The following is a 25,381-nucleotide window of genomic DNA, read 5'->3' on the forward strand; positions in this document are numbered from 1 at the left end:
CACGCCACGCCTACACTATGCTTCAACCAGGAACGGACAAACATAGGATTTTCAAGTGTCTCGCCGATGATAACATCTCGCGCTCACATCTTCGGTGGTATCTAGGAAGCCGTGGTGAAGGTGATCAATACTCACTTAGTGAATCAAGAAATTTTCAGTGAGATTCAAGTGAAAGACTTTTAATATAACAAAAAATCATCGCATTTTGTGAAAACTTGCTCTAAAGAAATTAATTTCATAATTCTTTCCAAACCAACTGAAGTAATGTGTTACTTAATTCAAGAAAGGGAGAGCATAACCTGAAAGGGGTGACACAACGAAGGCTGTCCCCTGCTAATGATATAATCCCACGGATTATTCAATGGCTTGGTTTTTTCTCGGAGTACGTTGCTCCAATAACTCAATATGGCTGCGGTTAAAAACTACTTCGTGGAACGACCAAGCTAACCAAAAGGGAAAAAAGGATTACCGCATGTTTTCAACACAAAGATTATGGAGGAATCTCATTCTCATCTGAGAACATTACGACACGTTACTAATCCTTATTCCTCAATAATACTAAGCTTCATACGTTGAAATCTCAATGACAATTAACACAGCCCGATTATAGCGGCAAGTGCAAATATTAGGTTGAGGAAAATGAAATCCATTATTTTCTCGGTAGCTGGCTGTAGTGATCAATATCTCGCGTGATATCGATCATACAATTTCAAGTTTAGACTCATCGTAAAGGTGACATTTCACGCTAAATTTTTTTTTTTGCAATTTTTTATTTGTTCCTTTCACTTGTGAGGTGGAGTTGTGACTATGGAAGTCAACCAAGATAAAATTCGGTATATTTCTTTCATAAAGGCGAAAATGCAAGCCACAGGCCGCTGAAACTGTGAATTGTTTTCATTGTGCCGATAATGGAACAGTGAATTACACGCAATTTATTAATTTTTTATAATTTCAATTTTTTTTTCTAGTGTAATACGCTAAATTCAGTTCTCTATCGTCAACAAATGGACCGTTTGAAGCTAGCGATTGACCATAAACGTCTAGAATTGGCCAACAGAAGAGATGTTGTGTTCCATCAGGACAACGCAAGGCACACAACTCCGGGAGCTTGATTGGGATGTTTTAAGGCATTCGCCATATACGATATCAGCCATTCCATGCCAAACCGATATAGTGGTTCTCAGATCTTCCTGAAAAGTGGTAAGCTTGATCTTTATCGCAAAACATTAGACCAGTATTTTTTCATTTTCTTAATAGGGTGCCCATTTCCATTTTGGGGTGGTTCGAAGAGTCAATTATTTCCACTTTTTCCCAAAATGACATTTTTTTTAAATTCATAACTTTTGAACTACTGAACCGTTTTAGATCATCGACATATCAGATTGAATCCAATGAGCTAGCCTTTATTAAAAAATATTGAACCAGCAAAAAAAAGGATTTTGTTTTCGTAATTATTGATTGCAGTCGTCTTTTGTTGTTTTCATGGCTTTGGAGTAGAGGAGGCTATATTTTTTATATTTTTTCTCGAAAGCTGAGGATTTTTTACATAACATATCTCGATATCAGAGTTACATTTTTTTCCGTTTTTGAGATGTTTATCCAAAGTTAACCGATGGTTCGAAAAAACAATTTTTTCACCATTTTTCCATTACAAATGAGTTGGTTTTCTTTGAAAAAATATTACTTTGGGGAAACATTTTGATTTTCGTTTTTGTAATTATTGATTGAGTCAGTTTTTCATAGTTTTCTCGATTAAAGATAAATATTTTATTATATTCAATATTTTTTATATATAAAGATAAACTTTTTAAAATATTTTTTTCTGGAAAGGTTTTAACATACCATATCCCGATTGATCGTAGATGCAATTTTTTTCGTTTTTGAGATATGATTTTAAAATTTGACAGGTTTTAAGTCTTCGTTCAATATTCCTATGTGACTAGACTAGACCTATGCGACTAGAATCCAGTCCTCTCAAATGTGTGATATTTTTTCAAAGAAGGATAGCTTATTGGTTTCGATTTCATATGTCGATCATCTAAATCGAATCAGTAGTTCAAATGTTATGAACAATGTCATTTTTGGATAAAAGGGGAAAAATGATTTTATGGACCACCGGTTAACTTTGAAAAAATATATCTCAAAAGCGAGAAAAATAGCATCTCTGATATCGAGATATATTATGTAAAAAAATCCTCAATTTTCAAGAAAAAATATCAAAAAATATAGCGCCCTCTAATGCCATGAAAACAACAAAAAACAACAATCAATAACTACGAAAACAAAATCAATTGTTTTTGCAAGTTTTTACAAGTTTTTTAACAAAAAGCTAGCTCGATGACTTCAATTTGATATGTCGATCATCTAAATCGGTTCAGTGGTTCAAAAGTTGTAAATTTCTGAAGTCATTTTTGGGAAAAAGTTCAAAAAATGGTTTTTCGTACCACCTTAAAATGGAAAAGGTCACCCTAACGAAAAAATAAAATAATACAGGTCTAATATTTTGCATATATTAATATTTTTTGATCTATATCTCTGAGTTCAAATGCAAACCTGAAACAGAACTTCCAAACTTAATTTTTCAAATCATCCTCAATATCTTAAGCAATATAAGGTCGAGCGTTTTCATGATGAAATACCATGCTCTTATCTCTGGCTTTCAATTAATGTTCGAACAAATCAATTGTGATCTGGTTTGTGATTATAGATGAGAGCCTTCTGATTTGACACAGATCATAACATTGTCGTAGTATTACATATCTCCGGAAACCAAGAAAAAATATTTATTCAATAGTTATAAAACGTAGTGTAGTTTTTAGTGTAAGAGTGTTCAAACATAGAGAAGTTAAAAGCAGTTTGTACAATTACGATGACGCTATAGAGACAATCATTACGGCAATAACCGAAATGTGCACATTTTGTATATCATGTGTCTAACTCTAACCGCCAAACTAACAGTGTTTATACCTGCAAAAAATATGTTTAAGTGTTGCGTTTACCACACCTCCATCTGGCCTATAATTGACCAACTTTTTGAAATGAACACAAAATATTTCCTTTTCATTATACATTAAAAAAGAAACACCCATGATAAAAAATTTACAAGATGGGAGATTTTTATACACCAGTGAATAGGTGAACAAAAAATTGTTTATCGGTGTAGAGACCATAAATGAAGAATTCACCATGCATCCAATTTCATTCTCGTTTAGAATGCTAATTTTCCAGCTTTCAGAATTACCCAAACCGTCAGTCATATCGTAGTAGTGGACAACCAGCGTTAGTTTCGTGAAGTGACTTACTCTAGTCACGCGAATGGCGCACAATCCAAACGACTTCGAGCAAGCTGTAAACAAGCGGAGTACAAAGCGCAGGGGGCCGTAAATCTCGAGGACGTCCTGTTTTCTTTCTCTCACTCTCAGGCAATTAGCGTGTATCTTAGAATATATAAATAAATTTGCAGAACGAATGGAAGGCGTCATATGATGATTTGTTTATCTATATTTCGCACAAAAATCACGAATACGCAAACAACAAGTGATTGTACCTCAACACAAAATCAAATTGATGAACCGTGGAAATTCTTGTCAACTGTATCATCGAGGTATCAACATTGTAAGCTTAATTGAATACCATTAGTTTGAAGTTCGCAAATTATAGCCCCAAGAAGGCAACGATTACTGTTACTGTCACGGCGTTAGCGCGCTGATTGTTCTAGTCTTATCAGAGTCATGGCCGCGCAAATATGCGCAGTCGAGCCCCTTTTTCACTACCACGCAATCAGCAGCAGCCGCAGCTCGCAGGGGTTGACGCATACACAATCACGGCGCTGACGTCTGTGCTCCAAAGCGTTTGTGGGCAAACGCAAATGCTTGTTTTCGTTCGTGTATAAAGCGCTATAAACATGACACAGCTGAGCTGGTAATAAATACACCGGTGGATGGGTTCACGTAGCAGGCCAGTAGAGCTTTGGAATTATTTTGTTTCGTGTTTTTTCGGAACAATACTACGACATGGGCATTCCGTCAACATTCCTTGAATTGACTAGAAATGAAATGACGAGCGTTAAGGTGAAGGTGGAAGCTAGCCACAAATGGCTGCCACAATGGCGCTCATTTCTTTCATCTCCCTCCCTCACCCTTCGCCCGAAAATCAATAATTTTGCGAAACAGTGTGGAGAAAATGATCATTTTCGCACACTTCCCATGAAGTAATATCAGCCAAACTCTAATCGATTACTCACAAGATATTAAATTTTCATCTGCTGTCGCACTGTAAAGTGAACAACGTCGGAAAACTCGAGCAAGTGCTCTGAAAGTTAAATTTTCATTTTTCAATCTTCGACAATGGTTTTGTTTGTATTGGTGAAAGCATCGTTATTTTTTCGACACTGATGCCAGACAACATCATCGAAACATCTATCAAAACCACTCAATAAAATGTTATTCCTGAGTCATAGCGTTTCATATCATGAAAATCAATAGAATAAAATTGTGTTGATATCAATACAATCATTATTTTTACGTTTAATGGGTCTATAATGTAAGTTTTAGCAACTTCAACATTGGGTAAGAAAATTGTATTGCAGAGCTCGGAACACTGCCACGGCTGCCTATGCTTTCAAAAACAATAAACGGAAAAGTACTACATTCAATCAAAATGTCTCGGCCAACGAAGAGAAGAGTTAAGGCTCTCCAACGTGAATATGTGAAAACAATACGACCAACGAAAGAAAATATGAAGGAATTATCAGCATGCGGAAGAACTTGTTAATATCAAAAGAGGCCCAATTCGCATGTGTTATAAATTTGCTCATGTTACGCTCGCGTATAATCAGTATTGTCAGTGTCAATGAAGCGCCACACAGTCTGATAAGTGAATTGATCTATTTACATGTGCTTCGCTCTTCTCTCACAAACACTATTACCCCATTTTTACACGTGGGTTTACCTATACTACTACAATGGCTAGCTTCCACCTTCACCTTAAGTGCGTAGATCTCTGCCTCTTCATTCAACCTGACTTCAATCCACACTACTACTCCCTCTGACACGAATCTAGTTACCCGCGTACACAATCTTATTGTAACGTCCATATGAAGTGAAACGAAAACTTGATTTCTGATGCAAAAAAGTAGTTACACCATTAATGGACGGCTTTATTGTTTACCCACCGTGAACTCAAACCAACGCACTTAGACAGTTACCAGGTATGCCATAATGGTCTTTGCGTTAGTACTAGTAAATAGCGTGCAGTTTGGGAGAAATTCTAAACAAAATTTGAGTTCACTTTGTCTCCGAGTTCAATTTTGTGAAAAAACATGCAGAAAAACGGGTTTATATCAACAAAATTCACAAATATGTCAATACAATACAACATTGTTTCTGAATACAACACTGCACGCTATTTTATATGTGTGAGTAATCTTCGTGTATGATACAAAAAAATCTAGCTACCTGTAGTATATGTCAAACCAAACGTTTAACTCAAACATCAATACATACATACGGGAGAATTCATTTTGGGGGAAGTCACTTCAATATGCAACGAAGTTCATTTGACGATGAAGAGTTAAATGAGATTGTCGAGCCGTAGCAACTAAGATAAATAATAGAGTATATAGCCGGCCCAATTGATTTAACAGGTTTTCTTCCTCAGGATACCTATCTCTGTTGTGACACGTGATCGATAGTTCGCGTTTACATAATCACAGCACTTACCTCAGTAAATCAGTAAATCTTTGACTTTAAAAATTTAAAAAATTACAAATTAAAAAATTCCAAAATTTCAATATTGAAAAATTTTAAAAATTTTCAAATTTATGATTTTAGAATCACATCACTTACCGCAGTGAATCCTTATTAAACCAATCCCACTAACAAATATCCCTTCTATGATAAACGCTAGGGAACCGGCGAATATCATACTAACATTCCTTCCCTTCCCCTGGTGACTGTAAGGACGTGGCCGGCGTCGTTTTTGACCATTCAAAGCTCGAATCACCGATAATTGCACAACGAGAATGATTTGCTAGTCCCAAGCGTCATTCTGTGTGTTCTTTGTGCAATTTGGTTGGTTCAGGTCAATCACGGAGAGCAACTACGAATTTTACAGTCCACCCAAGCTAAAGCTCAAGCTCGTAGAGAGAGACAGCAACTAAACTCGGTCTAGTTCGCACGGAACCACCAAAGCACAGAGGAGTAGAAACTTTTATAATGTTCTGGTACATCATTTATTTTTATTTTTTTATTTAAGTCATTTATTTTTACAGGCTCAGTTACATAGGTTTAAAGGAGCCGAACTCTTAGCTATACTTTTATTAGTATATATCAACATGTTTCCTTAAATCTAGGGTTGATAAAGTAGGAAACCGATTACTCGCGGTCGACTCGAGATTATAAGGGTGACATAGTTTCTTTTGGAATAGGAGGGGATATAAGGATATTGTACAATGTTCACACTCGCATTCACACTCACGCTCATCATACTCAATTCTTAAATCTATTATTATATCTATTATGTATATACATTTCAGCTTATTCTATAGTTAGTCAGAAGGGAAACAGTCGCTCGCGAAGGAAAAAAAGGAGAGGATAAGGGTGTACGGACAATCACACACGAAAATCGATAGTTTTAAGGAAAACATATATTAGGGACATGTAATCGAGGTCTAACCGAGCCAACACATCTCTCACCGGTACATTGGGCTGTCTACCTCGGGTCCGAAGGGAGTTTTCTAAATTCGATCTGGCAACAAGATACACCTCGCACGACCAAACAACGTGCTCGATGTCGTGGTAACCTTGGCCACAAACACAGAGATTGCTACTGGCAAGATTGAAACGAAAGAGTAGCGCATCTAACGAACAGTGATTGGACATGAGTCGGGAGAAGGTGCGAATAAAGTCCCGACTCAAGTCCAGACTTTTGAACCACGGTTTGAGGCTAACCTTAGGGGAAATTGAGTGAAACCACCGGCCCAATTCATCTTCATTCCATTTGCGTTGCCAATTAGCGATGGTACTTTACGGACTAAAGAATAAAATTCATTGAAGGCGATTTGACGCTGATATATGTCGCCCTCAATCGCACCTACCTTTGCTAATGAGTCAGCCCTCTCATTACCCGGAATTAAGCAATGTGAAGGGACCCAGACAAAGGTAATGACATAACAGCGTCTGGATAAAGCACTCAAAATTTCTCGTATTCTCTCAAGGAAGTACGGCGAGTGCTTTTCCGGCCTCACTGAACGGATAGCTTCGACAGAGCTAAGACTATCCGTTACAATGTAGTAGTGTTCAACAGGTCGTGAGGCGACGCTGTCCAGCGCCCAATGAATTGCTGCCAATTCAGCAATATACACTGAGCAAGGATTCTGAAGACTGTGTGAGGTGCTAAAAAAATCGTTGAACACTCCAAATCCTGTGGACTCGTTTATAGTGGACCCATCAGTAAAGTACATATTATCACAATTGATACCCCCATACTTTTCATCGAAGATCGTTGGAGCGATCCTCGATCGTTGGTAATCTGAATATCCATGGATATCTTGCTTCATGGACAGATCAAAATGCACAGAGGAATTGATGTAGTCAGGGAAACAAACACGGTTGGGAATATACGTAGAAGGATCAACCTGCATGGAGATGAATTCATGATATGAACTCATGAATCCGGAGTGAAAATTTAGCTCGATCAGCTGCTCAAAATTTCCGATCACCAATGGGTTCATAACCTTACACCGGATGAAGAACCGAAGAGATAATAAATTGAAGCGATCTTTTAGTGGGAGTAGGCCTGCCAAAACCTCGAGACTCATAGTATGCGTTGAGGGCATACATCCCAACGCAATACGGAGACAAAGATACTGAATTCGCTCGAGTTTAATGAGGTGTGTTTTGGCAGCTGATTGAAAACAGAAACTGCCATACTCCATCACTGAGAGAATAGTTGTTCGATACAACATTATAAGATCTTCGGGATGGGCTCCCCACCAGGTGCCGGTAATTGTACGGAGAAAGTTTATTCTTTGTTGACATTTTTTACTCAGATACCTAATATGGGCCCCCAAGTACATTTGGAGTCGAACCAGACCCCAAGATACTTGAATGACATAGCATGAGTGATCGGTTTACCCAAAAGTTGAAGCTTTGGTTTTGCTGGTCTATGCTTCCTAGAAAAAACCACCATCTCTGTTTTCTCCGTGGAGAATTCGATCCCTAGCCCAATGACCCAGGTTGAAAAATTGTTCAAAGTATCTTGTAAGGGTCCTTGCAGGTCGGATTCGTTAGATCCTACGACAGACACCACTCCATCATCTGCAAGTTGTCTTAGGCTGCAATTTTGTGTACGGCAATTGTCGATGTCGCTTACATAGAAGTTGTACAAAAGGGGGCTTAAACATGAGCCCTGGGGGAGGCCCATGTAAGAGAACCGACTTACTGCCGAATCTCCGTGAGAAAAGTTCAAATGTTTCTCACAAAGCAAGTTATATAACATATTATTCAATAGAGGCGGCAGACCCCGAGAGTGTAATTTGTCTGACAAAACCTCTATTGAAACAGAATCAAAGGCCCCCTTTATGTCCAAGAATACAGAAGCCATTTGTTTTTTTTCGGCGTAAGCCATTTGAATTTCTGAAGAAAGCAACGCAAGACAATCATTCGTCCCCTTGCCCCTGCGGAACCCATATTGTGTATCTGAGAGTAGGCCATTCGTTTCAACCCATCGATCAAGGCGAAACAAGATCATTTTCTCCAACAATTTCCGTATACAAGACAGCATTGCTATTGGGCGGTACGAATTGAAGTCGGACGCGGGTTTTCCGGGTTTTTGAATAGCTATAACTCGTACTTGTCTCCAATCATCTGGAACAATATTATGCTCCAGAAACCGATTGAATAAATTCAACAAGCGATGTTTCGCCACATCAGGGAGGTTTTTCAGCAAGTTGAACTTAATTCTATCCGATCCCGGAGCAGAATTGTTACATGAAAGGAGAGCAAGAGAGAATTCTACCATCGAAAACTCGGAATCAAGATCGCACCTATCTTGTGAAATATCTGGAACAATTTTTTGTACGGGAACGGAATCGGGACAAACCTTCCGTGCAAAATTCAAAATCCATCGATGTGAATATTCCTCGCTTTCATTCGTTGAAGAGCGATTTCTCATGTTTCGAGCCACTTTCCATAATTTTTTCATTGACGTTTCTCGTGACAAACCTCCCACGAAATTTCGCCAATTAGCACGTTTTTTCCTTTTGATTACATTTTTGAACTGATTCTCAAGGGCTAAATACGTTTGAAAATTTTCAGGGGTTCCACGTTTTCGAAAAGCTTTAAATGCATTTGATTTATCCTGATAAAGCTTGGAACATTGGCTATCCCACCATGGATTGGGAGGCCTTCGACGAATAGTGGAACCTGGGATGGGTTTCGTTTGAGCGCGAACCGCGCTGTCATATATCAAACGAGAAAGGAAGTTATACTCCTCCAATGGAGGTAAACCATCTCTGGAATTGATGGCTAGAGTAATCGCGTCCGCATATTTTTTCCAGTCAATCTTGTGAGGTCATATGCCATGTTTATAGATTCAGAAGAACTCGACCCAGTGGTGATGGAAATTTTGATTGGCAAATGATCACTACCGTTGGGGTCCTGGATTACATTCCATTTGCAATCTAACGATAGTGAATTCGAGCAAAGCGAGAGGTCAAGAGCACTTGGGTTAGCAGGAGGTTTAGGTACACGTGTTGTTTCCCCAGTATTCAAAACGGTCATATTGAAGCTGTTACAAAGGTCATAGATCAACGATGAACGATTGTCATCGTACTGTTCCCCCCAGGCAGTTCCGTGAGAGTTGAAGTCTCCCAAGATCAATCGTGGCTCAGGAAGGAGTGAGCACATGTCATCAAGTTTGTTTGCGGCTAACCGCAGCTCTCGGAGGCCAATACAAGCTGACAATACACAGGTCTTTGCCTTTAATGTTTGCATGACAAGCAACAGCTTCGATCCCTCCAATAGGTGGAAGGTTTCGAAAAAATTCAAAAAAATGAGTGGCACTTATTGATCCCCAATAGCACCCCTCCGTATCTGTCATCACGGTCCAAGCGTATAATATTAAAATCGTGGAAAGAGAGATCATCTCGCGAAGAAAGCCAAGTTTTGGACAGAGCAAAAACATCACAATTGAACTTATGAATTAAAAATTTGAAAGCATCCAATTTAGGGATAAGACTACGACAATTCCACTGTAAAACAGTGATATCTCCGACCTCTCTATTCAAATTAGACATCAAGAGAGATAATCATTGCAAGGAGGGGCCATGTTTGCATCAATTGCTGTAAAATTGTCTTTAATATTGGAAGCATTGAGATGACAAGGGTTCTGATGGAGTCGGAAACATTAAAACACGTGAAGATTTGATCCAAAAGGTCAGACAACTTTATAAATCCCGATTGGGAAGTTGAGCTTGACGGCGAAACAGGGACAGTTGGGGTTTTTGATGTCCCCTCGAGTGCTGGGTCGTTCGAAGGTGAACTATTCCCACGGAAGCCAGGAGGAACCTGATTTTGCTTGTCCGCTGCACTCGATATTTTAGGCATGCTAACAGGAGGTATCACCGATAGAACTTGTCGTTGAAGTTTGGGAGTGGACACATTTTTGCGCCGGGGATTCCCTTGGAAAATGAACGGTGTGCCCTCTTCAGCTGTGTCCGCTTCTACTTCGTCAACTGGCAACGTGGAGAAGACATTGTGTGTGGGGATTGGTTGTTCTTGTTGTTGTTCGGCCGGTGGAGAAGCGCCCTTTAAAATTTCCGCAAAAGTACGCTTCGAGCGTTCCTTTAAAGAGCGTTTCTGTGTCTCCCAGTGACTCTTGTAAGTTTCACAAGCCGAGAGCACATGTGGAATTCCTCTGCAATATGGACACTTTTGCTCAGTCGCACTGCAAGATTTACCCACATGTTGCTCTTCGCAAGTGGCACAGCGCTCCTTGTTGGCACAATAAGCTGAAGTGTGACCAACTGACATGCATTTTTGACAAGTCATGGGCTTTGGCACGAAGAGTCGCACTGGCAGCCTCAATTTGTCCACCATAACGTAGTCAGGGAGAGCGGAACCAGCAAAAGTTACTCGAAACGAGTCGGACGGCGTAAATTTAGAGTTTTCCCCTTCCTGGGAGACTTTGCCGAGTTGTCGGCATTCTAAGATTTTGATTTTCATCAAAGGTAGTTTTTTAAATCTACCATCTCCTTCTATAATTGATTCGCTCGTCAGACCCGTTTCGGTTATCACTCCCGAGATTTCTACGTCATGGGAAGGCACGTAGACACGATACTCTAGGGTAAATCTCTGGTCGACGACAATATCGTTTGCTTCTTTCCGATTATCCACGACAACACACAGTTTGGTCGGTCTAACTTTTGAAATTTCTTTCACGGAGGAGTATCTTGTCAGATCTTTCATGATCTGAATAACATTAAGCGCTTTTCCGTTTGGCTTAGGCCTGAGGAAAACAACCCATGGACCAGTTCCAAGTGCATCTTCCGGATAGACCTTGACACGTGGAGAGGTGATAACATGAGAAGGAGATGACGTGGATTGGGTGGGATCGGTGACAACAGGGAGGGGAGGTGGGATCGAAGGAAGGGCGGAAGTGCTAGGGGTTGGAGAGGAGTGAGTGGCAGACTTTTTAGAGGGGGGCTTGGTAGAGTTAGCTGACTCGTCCCCGGACGAAGCATCTCCTGTTAAAGTAACGCGTTTAAGTGTTTTCGCTGTTCCTTTTTTGTTATTTTTTACTAACATTGGGGAGTCATCGTCAGAGATCTCCATATTTGGAGACCCCCCTTCTGACATTCTACAATTTGTACTTATAATCTAATGTATTTAAAAATAATAATAAAAAAAATAAAATAGAAAAAAAAGAATTAAATATATTAATTTTTATTCACCCAATTGTACACCAGTGCAGATAAACTGGCAACCGATGCTTGCTTCCCAATCGGTTGATCGCGCCCGGCACAATTGAATGTGTGTCGCACACTACCACACACAGTCGCCGGTGGTCGTTGAATCGCACTGTATGCGAATGAGTTGTAAGTGTGACGAGGATGGCGGCTCCTCCTCAATCGGATGATCACGCGCAAAGAATAGCTGCGATTATAAGTCGGCCAACGGCACTTTCCACGGTATGCGCAATCACACTGGTATTGGTGTGTACACGCGCGATATAATGCCAGCAATGGCGATGATACAGCAGAAACCAATCACTTTTCCAGCTCTGCTGAAATGATTTCCCGGTTTGTACACTGTCCAATGTTCCGCGGTGACAATCACGCGCGACGTGAGAAAAAAAAACCCCAAACGAAAGAAGGAGAAAAAAAAACACTTGTCCGGTTTTGTAGCTAACGAGACCAATCAAATATCCGGAGTCGCAACAATCACGTCTGGGTACCACAAACTTTAGACATGGAATGTACATCATTTATAACCCATAAATATTCTCATACATACAAATGACGATTCGTAAGGTTTTCGAACCTTATGATTCGTAAGAACGCCCAGTTAGTGAACAAGCGCTGAACAAGAACTGACCTTTCGGTGTCAGTATTTGATCTTTGCCTAGGATTAAATATTATCTTGGGCCAGAACCAAATGCTTGAAGACTGTTTTGGAATAGAATCAAATTGGTTCGCGTGTACTAAAGTTTCAAGTTTAGCTAAAAAAGACTAAAATTTGAAAGAAAATATTTTTTATATTTTAGTTTTGCAAAACAAAACATTTCGACCTTTCAATTGTAAAATGCAGTTGAGTAACAGCGCACGGTAGTGTTACCATCCACGAGTATAGGGAGCCGATCTGGCGTAGTGGTAGCATCCATACCTCTCACGCAGAGATCCCGAGTTCAATTCTTACTCCCGACATTCTTCCAAAAATGGAAGTAGAAGTGACGAACCAGCCGAAATGTGTTGAAAGTCACTATAATAGAGAAAAATATCCACGAGTATAATATGAAGTTGACAATCGGAGTGAAAAAAGGAGCGTAAACTCAACAAGCAATTCGGAACTTATTGTATGAAGAAATCTAAACTAGAGCTTCTTCAAGTGTTGAAGCTGTCACAATGTTAATTTGGGATGTGAATTCTATTGATAATGTTGATATCACTTGATACCGTAATTCCACCTAACTAAATACAGGGGAACTTCGATATAACGTACCCTCGATAAAACGTACATTTTACCTCGATATAATTTATTCATTAACCTTACTCAAACAGCAACACAATAAAGTAATATAAGCTACGTTTCTGAGTTCTTTATTATGCTTCGATATAACGTACAATTCGATACAACGTACATTTTTGAAAGTGAAATGTACGTTATATCGAAGTTACCCTGTACACCAATTGATCATTAGTTCTGGGTATCAATACTGTTGAATAGTTAGATTGTTTTCTTTGTAATTGTTATCACCCGATAATTCACCGAAAAAAATGAGTTGTACAGGAAAACAATATTGAAAACAAATCTGACATCACTGGAAATGTCATATTTTTGTTCCTGCTAGCATCGACGCTAAAGCGCCCCATACACGCACAATACTATTGTACCAATTTATTGACACTACTATTGAAGGTTGTCCACAGACGTATAATATTATGTCATATTTGTGCAATGGAATTGAATCGTTTGGAGATGATATTGAAGTTTGTGCTAAATATTGCGCAAGGCTGGCTACTGACGTTCAATATTTCATCGCAACTACTTGTTAGAACCTGACAATTGATATGCCATAATGCCGGGAGTGAACGATAAACCACGATAAACTTGAGAATAAAATACTTTTTGGCGTTTTTGATGGCCATCGCGATACACACGTCCTCGAAAACGCCCTGTATTTTTTTTAGAAGAATACTAATTTAACACTAGTGAAGATGTACATGTAAACATAAACTTTGACATTAACTGATAATATATTGCACAACGTCACCCATAGATCATGCAATGTTTTATGCGTTGCACAATAAATATCTAAATTTTTTTGAAATCGTGCAATATATTGGACAAAATTTCAATATCAGAAACACACGCTCAATATTATTTCACAATCTCCTGTGTTGTGCAATAATATTGTAGATGTATGGGCCGCTTAAGACGCAACGAATTTATTCTTCTCCCCAATTTATCGAAACAAGTATTGCGAGTATTCAAAAGTTATCCGAAATCGGTAAGTTTTTAGTGTTTTGTATTTGAATGTTACTCATTTGAATTTTTTAAAATAAATAAACTCTTATAAAAACTGAATTCATAACGCGCAGAATTAGACGCTTAATGTTTTGTTTATGTTCCTTCCTCTGCGCAGGATGAAACAAGGATGACTCCGGGAAATAAAAATATGCGTTTTTCCCGTCAGTAGCTTGTTCTGGCCATGGAATTTACAAGAAAAGGCATTTCAGAATGCCGGACAACAAAATATCAATGAATTCCGGAGAATACTCTCCATGCACAACTGCAATTGAATGGTAACGTGAAACGCCCTGTAAAGCACTCAGTTTTCTGGAAGGAAGAGGAAGAAAGCATCGTCCAGCGGGTAACCGCGGCATCCATGACCGGGTTTCCTATTGATACGAAACGCTTGATAACGTCTTTGACATATTTTCTGCGAACCATTAGAGGAGAGCACCCATTTAAGGGAGATGTTCCAGGATACAAGTGGCTGAGCATCGGTTGGTTTGCAAGAATTCCTCAATGTAGCTCAACTAAAACGGTTCGAAGAAAATTTTATGAATGCCCGGTCCTTTATGTCTTGGCCCGGTCCTGTAAGCGAGACAGATGTGTTTCATACACACCAACAGATCGAACGTGAAGCAGCATCAAATCAGGACGATTCCGAAGCGTTCTATGGATTTACCGAATCAAATATAAACGGTTGATAGTTTATACCAGTAGAAAGTATGGAAGCAGCATTATTGTTTATGTTACTCAACAATGTTCGCCATAAAAAATGCCTTTTTAACTGCCAAATTTACATTTTATGGGTGCGCAGAATTAGGAATAATACAATTTAAGTGTGTAAAATTATTCGATTTTCGATTATGTCATTCATGTCAACATTTCTATGACAAATGGCAAATTTTTGTTTTTATAGCACTTATGCTCAAACTCAATATCACTGGTACATCGACCCTAATCTGAATATTCAACAAATCCAGTACTTATCAGATAACCGACTGCATATGAAACATAAGCCGATTAGTCGACACTGTCGCTAAAGTGCATGAGCAGCTGAGAAGCGGTGAAGGTCACACTACGCTACTAATACTATCACAACTCTTGCGTCCGATAGAGCTAGGGGCAGGCACTTTGCCGAACGGGTAAGAAAATTTATGGAAATTAAAATCAAACTAAGCAAAGCGGTCAGAAACCAGCACAAATTCGAAGGGCAGCATCGTAAGCAGTTTTAGTCCTTCGCCGCGCGAATGGATACGCTGCACTTACCTCGTTCACGATCGGCAACAATCTTGATGTCGTACTTGGTAGATATTACGATGGACAGCACAAGCAGGGCTACCACGATGTACGCTCCCGATACAACGTGACCGATGATGGCTAGCAGCACGAGGAAGCACGATATTAGCGCACAGAAGAGACCTGGCTTTTCCGCCCTCAACTTCAGCGCCCGGTGGCATCCGTTCCGCAGCTTATCCTCCAGCAGCGGCGTCATCTGCAGGCGGATATTGGCGTACTGCCGACACCAAAACACCACCAAGCTAGAGACGAAGAATATTCCCAGCGGACGAAAATTGAACCTGCACGAAACAACACACTTAACATTTATAGATTATCGATACTCGAAGGCTCACGTGCACACATACCATACAATGGCTCCCGATACTACGGAGACCAGGGCGGCATACACCCCGGTTTCTTTCGAAACCTTTATCATTATCAAACTTCCCTGCTATGGCGCACTCGCTCAAAAACACTTCAGCTAAAACTTTTCGTTCACTTTTGCGTCGACGATGCGTCGATATACACTTCACTTATGTCGACTTGGTTCAACTGGTTCTGCTCAACGAGCAGCGGAATCGATCTTGATACGTTCAAATTCACTTTATTATTGAATGTCCCTTGCCGACGACGAACCCCGTGTGTAACTATAGCTCTCACTTTTCCTCGGCGACTGTAAAGAGAGAAACAGAACAAAAACAAAGAATTTAAATAAACACAGTAATTGGCCACGAGAGGTAGACGATGGCGACGACATGCCTGTTTTTTTTCTGTCTGACGCAGTGTTCTAGTTTTTCTCAAAAAAAGAAAGAATTCGGGACCGACGGAACGATGCTACGCAATTGGGTAAGATTTGTCACGGCACAGCGAGAAAAGGCATCACAAACTGTGCTAGAGAGACGAAGTGCTAAAATGTGGTTTTATGAGACGTCGTTCCACCATACACACCGGCGATCATTGCTGGGATAAATGAGCGTGGGAGGTTGTTGGTTGTGCTGTGTACGCTTCAATCATGTGCTTTTGAGAAATGTTTTACGTTTGTGTTTCATCCGACACAATGACTTTCAGAAATTCAAACAGAATATACTAGAGCACTTACACATTGGGTAACCCCACTTACGAAGCCGGAAAATGCAAACAATTTTCGTTGTCGTTTCTATGTAATTATTTTTTGAAGTGTGAACCCACGACACGAACATGTTCCCTGTTTTCATTCATACTTTATTCACGTGAGATTCTCTTTCCTTACATCCGCTCGAAAAAATGACTGTTATACATACATATTTGCATGATGCAGATCGGTGTATTTTTAGCCCAGTGTCAGTGCACGGTTTTCTGTGACACGCTGTTCCAAGACACCACACGACCGAACGGTACGTAACATAAAGAATAAGAACTTCGGAATGTTTATTTCTGGAATTTACACTCTTCTGGCTTGAGATAAAGGAATAAAAACAATTCAATCGAGGTCCTTGCTTGCCGAAAGAAGAATTTTCCGCTCATCGACTGAGCAGCTTGAGGACTTTTCTTTTTATTTTTGAGGCCATTTGAAAAAAAAACTTCGTCAGCGTCCCTCGAGAAAATTAAGTGCGTTTCAACAAAAAATAACCGGTTATAGCTCTAGCGGGGGAAAAAACTTTCAAAGATGTATCGCAGCACCAGTCACATTGGTTGCAGATTTCCTTGACTCTGTAGACGCATAGAGGGCGCGGGATGATTCTGCTGTTGCTGCTAGGCGACTAGGAAGTGATCTGCGTTTTACTGATCTAAAATTAAAACAGCGCAGTTTGTTTACGCGGGAAAATTGAGCAAGCCGTACATCTGCGAATGTTGTTTTGGCCCATATCCAGTGGTTTTTCGGTTTCAATGTGTATACGCGGGCGCAGCTGATAGACGTAATCTTGAGTTTGAAGTTAGATTTGCTCTTCGAGAATGCATACAATGTTTCATTTTATCCAGCATTTCGTGTGCACTCCTCGCGAATAAAAATCCTACCACGAAATGTCACCTACAACATCTCTTTCGTTTGATATATTCGTTCACTTTTTTAATGAAGGGCAAGGGTTCTTGATTTCAAAAGACTTGGGAGGAGAACGTGTGTTGAATTGAGCCAAATCATTCCAAATGGCTGTAGTCTTATCTAAATGGTTCGAATGGAAGGGGAGAAATAAAAAAAACTATCCAAGTCTCTACAGGAGTTCCTAAAAATTCTCATCTAACTCATCTTTTATGTATACAGGTCGGATTCGATTATATACAATTTTAGATTGGATAATATACACTCCAGATTTTTTTATTCTTCAAATATGACTTATTTCAGGCGAAAATTAAATATATCAACGTTAAAGTGAGAATTAATTGGTTATTATGAGTACAGTGGATTAAAAATCGTGATTTTGGTAGATTCTAGTTGAAGATTCACCAGGAATTGTTGGAAATGATATTGCAGCGAAATTGAAGAAGATAGGAGTTGAGTGTCAAAGAACGAATTGTTGAGCGATCAGGGAGCTTTAATTTGGTTGTTAGAAACCTTGAAGTTTATGATGTACCTTGTGGATAAAACTAAGAATAACTTTTCAAAAACCACTAACTGTTAATTTTTACACTTCTAAAATGTTACTTAAATCCACTAATTTGGAAGTTTCACAACTGTATTCTATATTAAATTTTCTCATCTATCAAATGGAAACCAGAGAATTGTTCTACCCAACGTTTTTTTGAAGTAGTGTCGGTTTAAGGTGAAGGTGGAAGCTAGCCACCAATGGCTGCCACAATGGCGTTCATTTCTTCCATCTCCCTCCCTCACCCCTCGCCCGAAAATCAATAATTTTGCGATACAGTGTGAAAATGATCGTTCTCGCACACTTCCCATCAAGTAATATGAACCAAACTTTAATCGATTACTCACAAGATATTAAATTTTCATCTGCTGTCGCACTGTATAGTGAAAAACGTCGAAAAATTCGAGCAAGTGCTCTGAAAGATAAATTTTCATTTTTCAATTTTCGGCAATGGTTTTGTTTGTATTGGTGAAAGCATCGTTATTTTTTCGACACTGATGCCAGACAACATCATCGAAACAGCTATAAAAACCACTCAATAAAATGTTATTCCTGAGTCATAGCGTTTCATGTCATGAAAATCAATAGAATAAAATTGTGTTGATATCAATACAATTATTATTTTTACGTTTAATGGGTCTATAATATAAGTTTTAGCAACTTTTACATTGGTTAAGCAAATTGTATTGCAGAGCTCGGAACACTGCCATGGCTGCCTATGCCTTCAATAATAGTAAACGGAAAAATATAACATTCAATCAAAATGCCTCGGTTATCGAATTATCCACGGAGAAAACAGAGATGGTGGTTTTATCTAGGAAGCATAGCAAAACCGAAGCTTCAACTTTTGGGTAAACCGATCACTCATGCTATGCCATTCAAGTATCTTGGTTCGACTCCAAATGTACTTGGGGGCCCATATTAGGTATCTGAGTAAAAAATGCCAACAAAGAATAAACTTTCTCCGTACAATTACCGGCACCTGGTGGGGAGCCCATCCAGAAGATCTTATAATGTTGTATCGAACAACTATTCTCTCAGTGATGGAGTATGGCAGTTTCTTTTTTCAATCAGCTGCCAAAACACACCTCATTAAACTCGAGCGAATTTAGTATCTCTGTCTCCGTGTTGCGTTGGGATGTATGCCCTCAACGCATATCATGAGTCTCGAGGTTTTTGGCAGGCGTACTCTCACTAATAGATCGCTTCAATTTACTATCCCTTCGGTTCCTCATCCGGTGTAAGGTTATGAATCCAGTGGTGATCGGAAATTTTGAGCATTTTCACTCCGGGTTCATATCATGAATTGATCTCCATGCAGGTTGATCCTTTTTCGTATATTCCCAACCGTGTTAGTTTTCCTGACTACATCAATTCCTCGGTGCATTTTGATCTGTCCATGAAGCAAGATATCCATGGATATTCAGTTTATCAATGATCGAGGATCGCTCCAACGATCTTCGATGCGGAGTGTGAGAAGGTATCAATTGTGATAATATGTACTTTACTGATGAGTCCACTATAAACGAGTGCACAGGATTTGGAGTGTTCAACGAATTTTTTAGCACCTCACACAGTCTTCAGTCTTGCTCAGTGTATATTGCTGAATTAGCAGCGATTCACTGGGCGCTGGGCAGCGTCGCCTCACGACCTATTCAACACTATTACATTGTAACGGATAGTCCTAGCTCGGTTGAAGCCGTACTTCCTTGAGATAAGACGAGAAATTTTAAGTGCTTTATCCAGATGCTGTTATGTTATTACCTTTGTCTGGGTCCCTTCAAATTGCTCATTTCCGGGTAATGAGAGGGCTGACTCATTAGCAAAGGTAGGTGCAATTGAAGGCGATATTTATCAGCGTCAAATCACCTTCAATGAATTTTATTCTATAGTCCGCAAAAATACCATCGCTAACTGGCAACGCAAGTGGAACGAAGATGAATTGGGCCGGTTGTTTCACTCGATTATCCCTAAGGTTAGCCTCAAACCGTGGTTCAAAAGTCTGGAATTGAGTCGGGACTTTATTCGCACCTTCTCCCGACTCATGTCCAATCACTGTTCGTTAGATGCACTACTTTTCCGTTTGAGTCTTGCCAGCAGCAATCTCTGCGTTTGTGGCCAAGGTTATCACGACATCGAGCACGTTGTTTGGTCGTGCGAGGTGTATCTGGTCGCCAGAACGAATTTAGAAAACTCCCTTCGGGGGGAAGGCAGCCCAATGTGCCGGTGAGAGATGTGTTTGCTCGGTTAGACCTTGATTACATGTCCCATATATATGTTTTCCTTAAAGCTATCGATTTTCGTGTGTGATTGTCCCTATATCCTTATACCCTCCTTTCCTTTCTTTGCGGGTAATTCGTCCCCTTGCTATAAACTGTAGAATATGTTGAAAGGTAAATACACCATAGATATACAAATAGATTTAAGAATTGAGTGTTCATCATCATTGTTACGATTTCCTTATATCTCATCGTTCTCCTAAAAATATGTCACCCTTCTAAACTCGAGTACACCGTACACAATCGGTTTCCCACCTTACTAACCATAGATGTAAGAAAATTGTTTATATATATATATATATATATATATATATATATATATATATATATATATATATATATATATATATATATATATATATATAGTTTCAAAATTATATTTAAGAATTCGGCTCCATTAAACTTAAGTAACTGAGCCTGTAAAAATAAACGAATTAATAAAAAGAAAGAATGCCTCGGCCAACGAAGAGAAGAGTTAAGGCTCTCCAACGATGAATATGAGAAAACAATATGATCAACGATGGAAACTATTAAGGAATTATCAACATCGAGTTACTATGCGGAAGAACTTGTTAATACCAAAAGAGCCCCAATTCGCATGTGTTATAAATTTACTCATGTTACGCTCGCGTATAATCAGAATTTTACTTCACATGCAAATGCAACTTCTATATATATATATATATATATATATATATATATATATATTTATATTTGCAATTGTTCATCGGAACATATCGTTCATACATTTTACTTTAGTATTGCATTGTATTTTTTTTTCAAATGTATTTAAAGACTCGTGTCAATGAAGCGCTACACAGTCTGATAAGTGAATTGATCTATTTACGTGTGCTTTGCTCTTCTCTCACAAACACTATTACCCAATTTTTACAAGTGGTTTTACCTATACTACTACAATGGCTTCCTTCCACCTTCACCTTAGGGCAAACAAAGCCCGAGACAGAGATAAAGTTCAATAACTCTGTCATTGTTGAAATTCAAACATATGCGTAGAGCTTGAGCTTGAGCCTGAGCTTGGGTAGACTGTACATTTCGTAGTTGCTCTCCGTGATTGACCGGAACCAGCAAAATTGCACAAATAACACACGGAATGGCGCTTGGGAGTAGCAAATCATTTTCATTGTGCAAGTTTCGGTGATATAGTGAACTTGAAATAGTCAATAACGACGCCGGCCACGTCGTTACAGTCACCAGGGGTAGGGAAGAAATATTAGTATGATATTCGCTGCTCGAAGACCAGAAGAGTCGCCTCAATAGCGTGGTTATCAATTATCATTCAGAAGGGATAGTTGTTAGTGGGGAGAAATAAAAATCAGGATTCACTGAGGTAAGTTATTTGGACCAACTATACGTTCTATTTAGTGAACGTACTTTTTAACAAAATCCAATAGCGACGACGAGAGTTAACAGTAGAAAACATGAGAAGGTAACCGAGAAAATTCGTCTAAAACCAATCAAACCGGCAATATATTTCGTTATTCAAAGCGCATAGTTTTTATTCAACCCTAATCGCAATGACGGAGGCTTATCTTTGGGAAACTTAAGAAAGTAACTAAGAGAACTCCTCTAAAACCAATCGACCCAATCGATATATTCCATTTAAAAAAAAAACTCAAATCACGACGGTGGATAGTTATCATTGGGAAACCTGAGAAGATAACCGAATAAACTTCTATATAAAAAGAATCGGGTGCTCCCGTGGCCGAGTGGTTAGCGTCACACCTAACATGCCGGGGGTTCGGGTTCGATTCCTGTTCTGGTCGGGGGAATTTTTTGTCAAAGAAGTTTCCTCCGACTTACACTGTGGTCACGCGTATTCTAGAGCTTGCCACTCAGAATGCCTTCAAGGCGTGTTATTTGGCATAGAAATCTCAACTAAGTACTAACAAAAATGACGCAATTAATACTACGTTGAGATGGCGAAGTTCCTCTAGGAACGTTAGTGCCATTTAAGAAGAAGAAGAATGTGAGTGAGCTAAATATGCCCCTCGATAAGAGTAGTTCATTTGGAGAGGTTAACACCACCTTAATGCGAGCTTTCATTATCGGTACTGGCAACACGTCATAGTGGCGAGAAGATCTGACATGTTGTTGCATAGGCCTCTTTCGACCACGGACCGACTTTGAGGTAAGATGTGCAAACGTGCACTCGAACAAGTGCTCTGTTGCGCCGGATGATTCTCGTTTGGAATTTGGGCCTCACAAAGAAGAAGAAGAAGATAAAAAGAATCGGGCGATATATTTATCAAGCTCCAGTCACGATGGCGGGAAAGTAGGGTAGGGCGGGGCTAGTTGGTCATTTTTGAACAAATTTGGTTATAACTTTGTAGTACGAAGTTTTGCGTTAGAATGTTATGTACCACAATGAAGCTTACCTTTTACCCTTTCAATGAAAAATAACCAGAGAGTCAATTATTTGACATTTTTCTTTTATTTAACGTCTTTGTACTTCAGAATAAATTGACCAACTAACCCCACACACGGGGTAAATTGGTCAATAATAGGCATGTTATTTTTGGGCAAATAATAAGCGTTTTTCCATTAGAAGTTTCTTTCATTATAAATTAATTAATCAAATCAAAACAAAAACAGTTAACTAATATCACATAGCAAGTAAAAAAAGCAAATTGATGAAAATTTCAAATGATCATCGTCGAAAATTAGTCAGACAATCTTTTCTAGCGATTTCGTCTCTCTTCCACTTTGTGGCGAACCAGAGATGCCAGGTTTGAAGACATGTCTTCATATTGAAGGCATTTGATTTTGTGAAGACATTTTGAAGACATTACGAAATATGTGAAGAAATTCCAGTATGATAGCGTACGTGGATTTTTTAAAAATATATTGGCCGAAAATATCGTCAAAAAAGTAGGGCTTTAGTCTCAGCGATCGAAGCGGTCCGAATACATATTCTCTCTAGAAGACATTAGATCATTTGCGCTCGAAAATTCGAATGATTTTGACATTGAATTTCTATTATTTTGGCCCTACTATACAATAGATTAACCTAGATCTTTCAAACGACCACTTCACAAATCGAAGGTTTTCCGGTTGCATGCCATTTCTACAATTAGTTTCATGGATATGGTTAGGGTTACAGCAAAAATTTCAAAGCTAAAATAAACAAATAGAGTCATCACAGTTCCGTTTTTGTGTGAAGAACTTTCCTCCGATATTATGATGAAGACGTTTTATCGTACCATGTCAACACTTAAAGCGTACAATAAAGCTTTGTTTTACGTTTGAGCCGATTTTTTTCATGATTATTAACCAGTTTCAGAACACATTTTATAATGCCCAAACCGTGAATAATTTTTGGCGAAATCGGAATCATGTCCGTATTTTTTAACCTTCCTAATAAAAAGTTCTTCCGATGTGCTTATTTTTTTGTATCAGTAATTCGCTATTTTTCATCCATAGATCGCTAATTTTTTGGACGCTCAGATTCCAAGATATCGTCACTGACCAACTTACCCATATGACCAACTAGTCCCACCCTACCCTATTAAAGAATTAAAGAAATTAGAAATTAAAGAATTCAAAAAAATTAAACAACTAAATAATTAATTAATGTATGTATAAAAAAATAAATGAAAAAATTAAAAGAGAGAAAAAAACAGAGAGAGAAAAGAGAGAGAGAGCGAGAGAGATAGAGAGAGAAATAGGGAGAGAGAAAGAGAGAGAGATAAAGAGAGAGAGAGAGAGAGAAAAAGAGAGAGAAAGAGAGAGAAAGAGGGAGAGAGAGGGAGAGAGAAAGAGGGAGAAAGAGAGAGAGAGAGAGAGAGAGAGAAAGGGAGAAACAAAGGAAGAGAGAGAGAGAAACAAAGAAAGAGAGAGAGAGGGAGAAAGAGAGAGAGGGAGAGAGAGGAACAAAGGAAGAAAGAGAGAGAAACAAAGGAAGAGAGAGAACGAAAGAAAGAGAGAAAGAGAGAGAACGAAAGAAAGAGAGAAACAAAATAAAGAAAGAGAGAGAGAGAGATAAAGAGAGAAAGAATGAAATAGAGAGAATGAGAAAGAATGAAATAGAGAGAATGAGAAAGAGGGAGAAAGAAAGAGAGAGGATGACGAACCACATGAGTTGAATACCATTTCCATCACGAAGTGGGAAATATTCAACTTAAAGTTGAAGTTGGAATCTGTCTGCGACGACCCAAATTTGTTCCAGAGGATTATAATTGGTGACGAATCATGAGTTTATGCTTACGACGGGAAAACCAAAGCTCAATAATTCCAATGGAATCTGCTGATTTGGAATAGGCGAAAATCTAGAACGAGCCAAAACACGTGCAAGCGAAAATGTCGAAAATTAACTGAACATTCAAGATTGCCGATCAGCATAAGTGAGAAACATGAGTACCAACATAACACTCAATAAAATCGGAAATCGAATATATATTAGATTGAGGAGAAAATAATCCATTATTTTTGCATGAAATTCGAAACATTCTTTAATATGCTTCAGTTTGTTTGATTTTGGTCCAATATGCACCGTTTTGTTGGAATTCTAAATGAAGCTTCATGGTGCCTCTCTCGTAGAACTCTTGGTCCTCTTTGAAGAAAAACTCTAGCAATAGATTCTCTTGATCCCAATTTCTTATCACTCAAGATGTTTTGCAATGCGAGAAAAAGGTGGTAATCGCTAGGTGCCAGGTCCGGGGCCTTGCGTTGTCCTGGTGGAACACAACATCTCTTCTGTTAGCTAATTCTAGACGTTTTTGGACGTTTCTTCAAACGGCCCATTTGATGACAGTAGAGATCTGAATTTATGCACTAAAAAAATGTAAAAAATTTTTTTTTTTAAATCATGTGGTGTCCTCATGTTCATTTCGTGTGGTGTCCTAATGATCCGTCGCCTAGTGGTACTCACAAGTGTGGACGACTAGGATTACTATAGTTTTTCACCAATAAGGACCAAGACTTCTATGAGAGAGACAGTACCCTTATATACTTACAGAATGGAAATTCCCTCAAAAATAAAAAGAACATTTTTTGACGACATTATGACCAT

General features: G+C 38.9%; 1 protein-coding gene across 4 annotated transcripts in view; it reads right to left on the bottom strand.

The window, feature by feature from the left end:
• LOC129778603 (dentin sialophosphoprotein) overlaps positions 1–25,381 on the bottom strand; it is a 47,330-nt gene that overhangs the window by 13,464 nt on the left and 8,485 nt on the right. For all 4 annotated transcript variants that reach the window (XM_055785645.1, XM_055785621.1, XM_055785636.1 and 1 more), the window contains exons 2-3: positions 15,878–16,185; positions 15,501–15,811 (exon numbers count right to left, since the gene is read on the bottom strand). In XM_055785645.1, the coding sequence (XP_055641620.1) occupies positions 15,501–15,811; positions 15,878–15,948 (382 nt within the window). In that variant the 5' untranslated portion in view covers positions 15,949–16,185. The remainder of the gene's footprint in view (positions 1–15,500; positions 15,812–15,877; positions 16,186–25,381) is intronic.

Source organism: Toxorhynchites rutilus, chromosome 1, assembly GCF_029784135.1.
Source record: "Toxorhynchites rutilus septentrionalis strain SRP chromosome 1, ASM2978413v1, whole genome shotgun sequence".
Classification (NCBI taxonomy): Eukaryota; Metazoa; Arthropoda; class Insecta; order Diptera; family Culicidae; genus Toxorhynchites; species Toxorhynchites rutilus.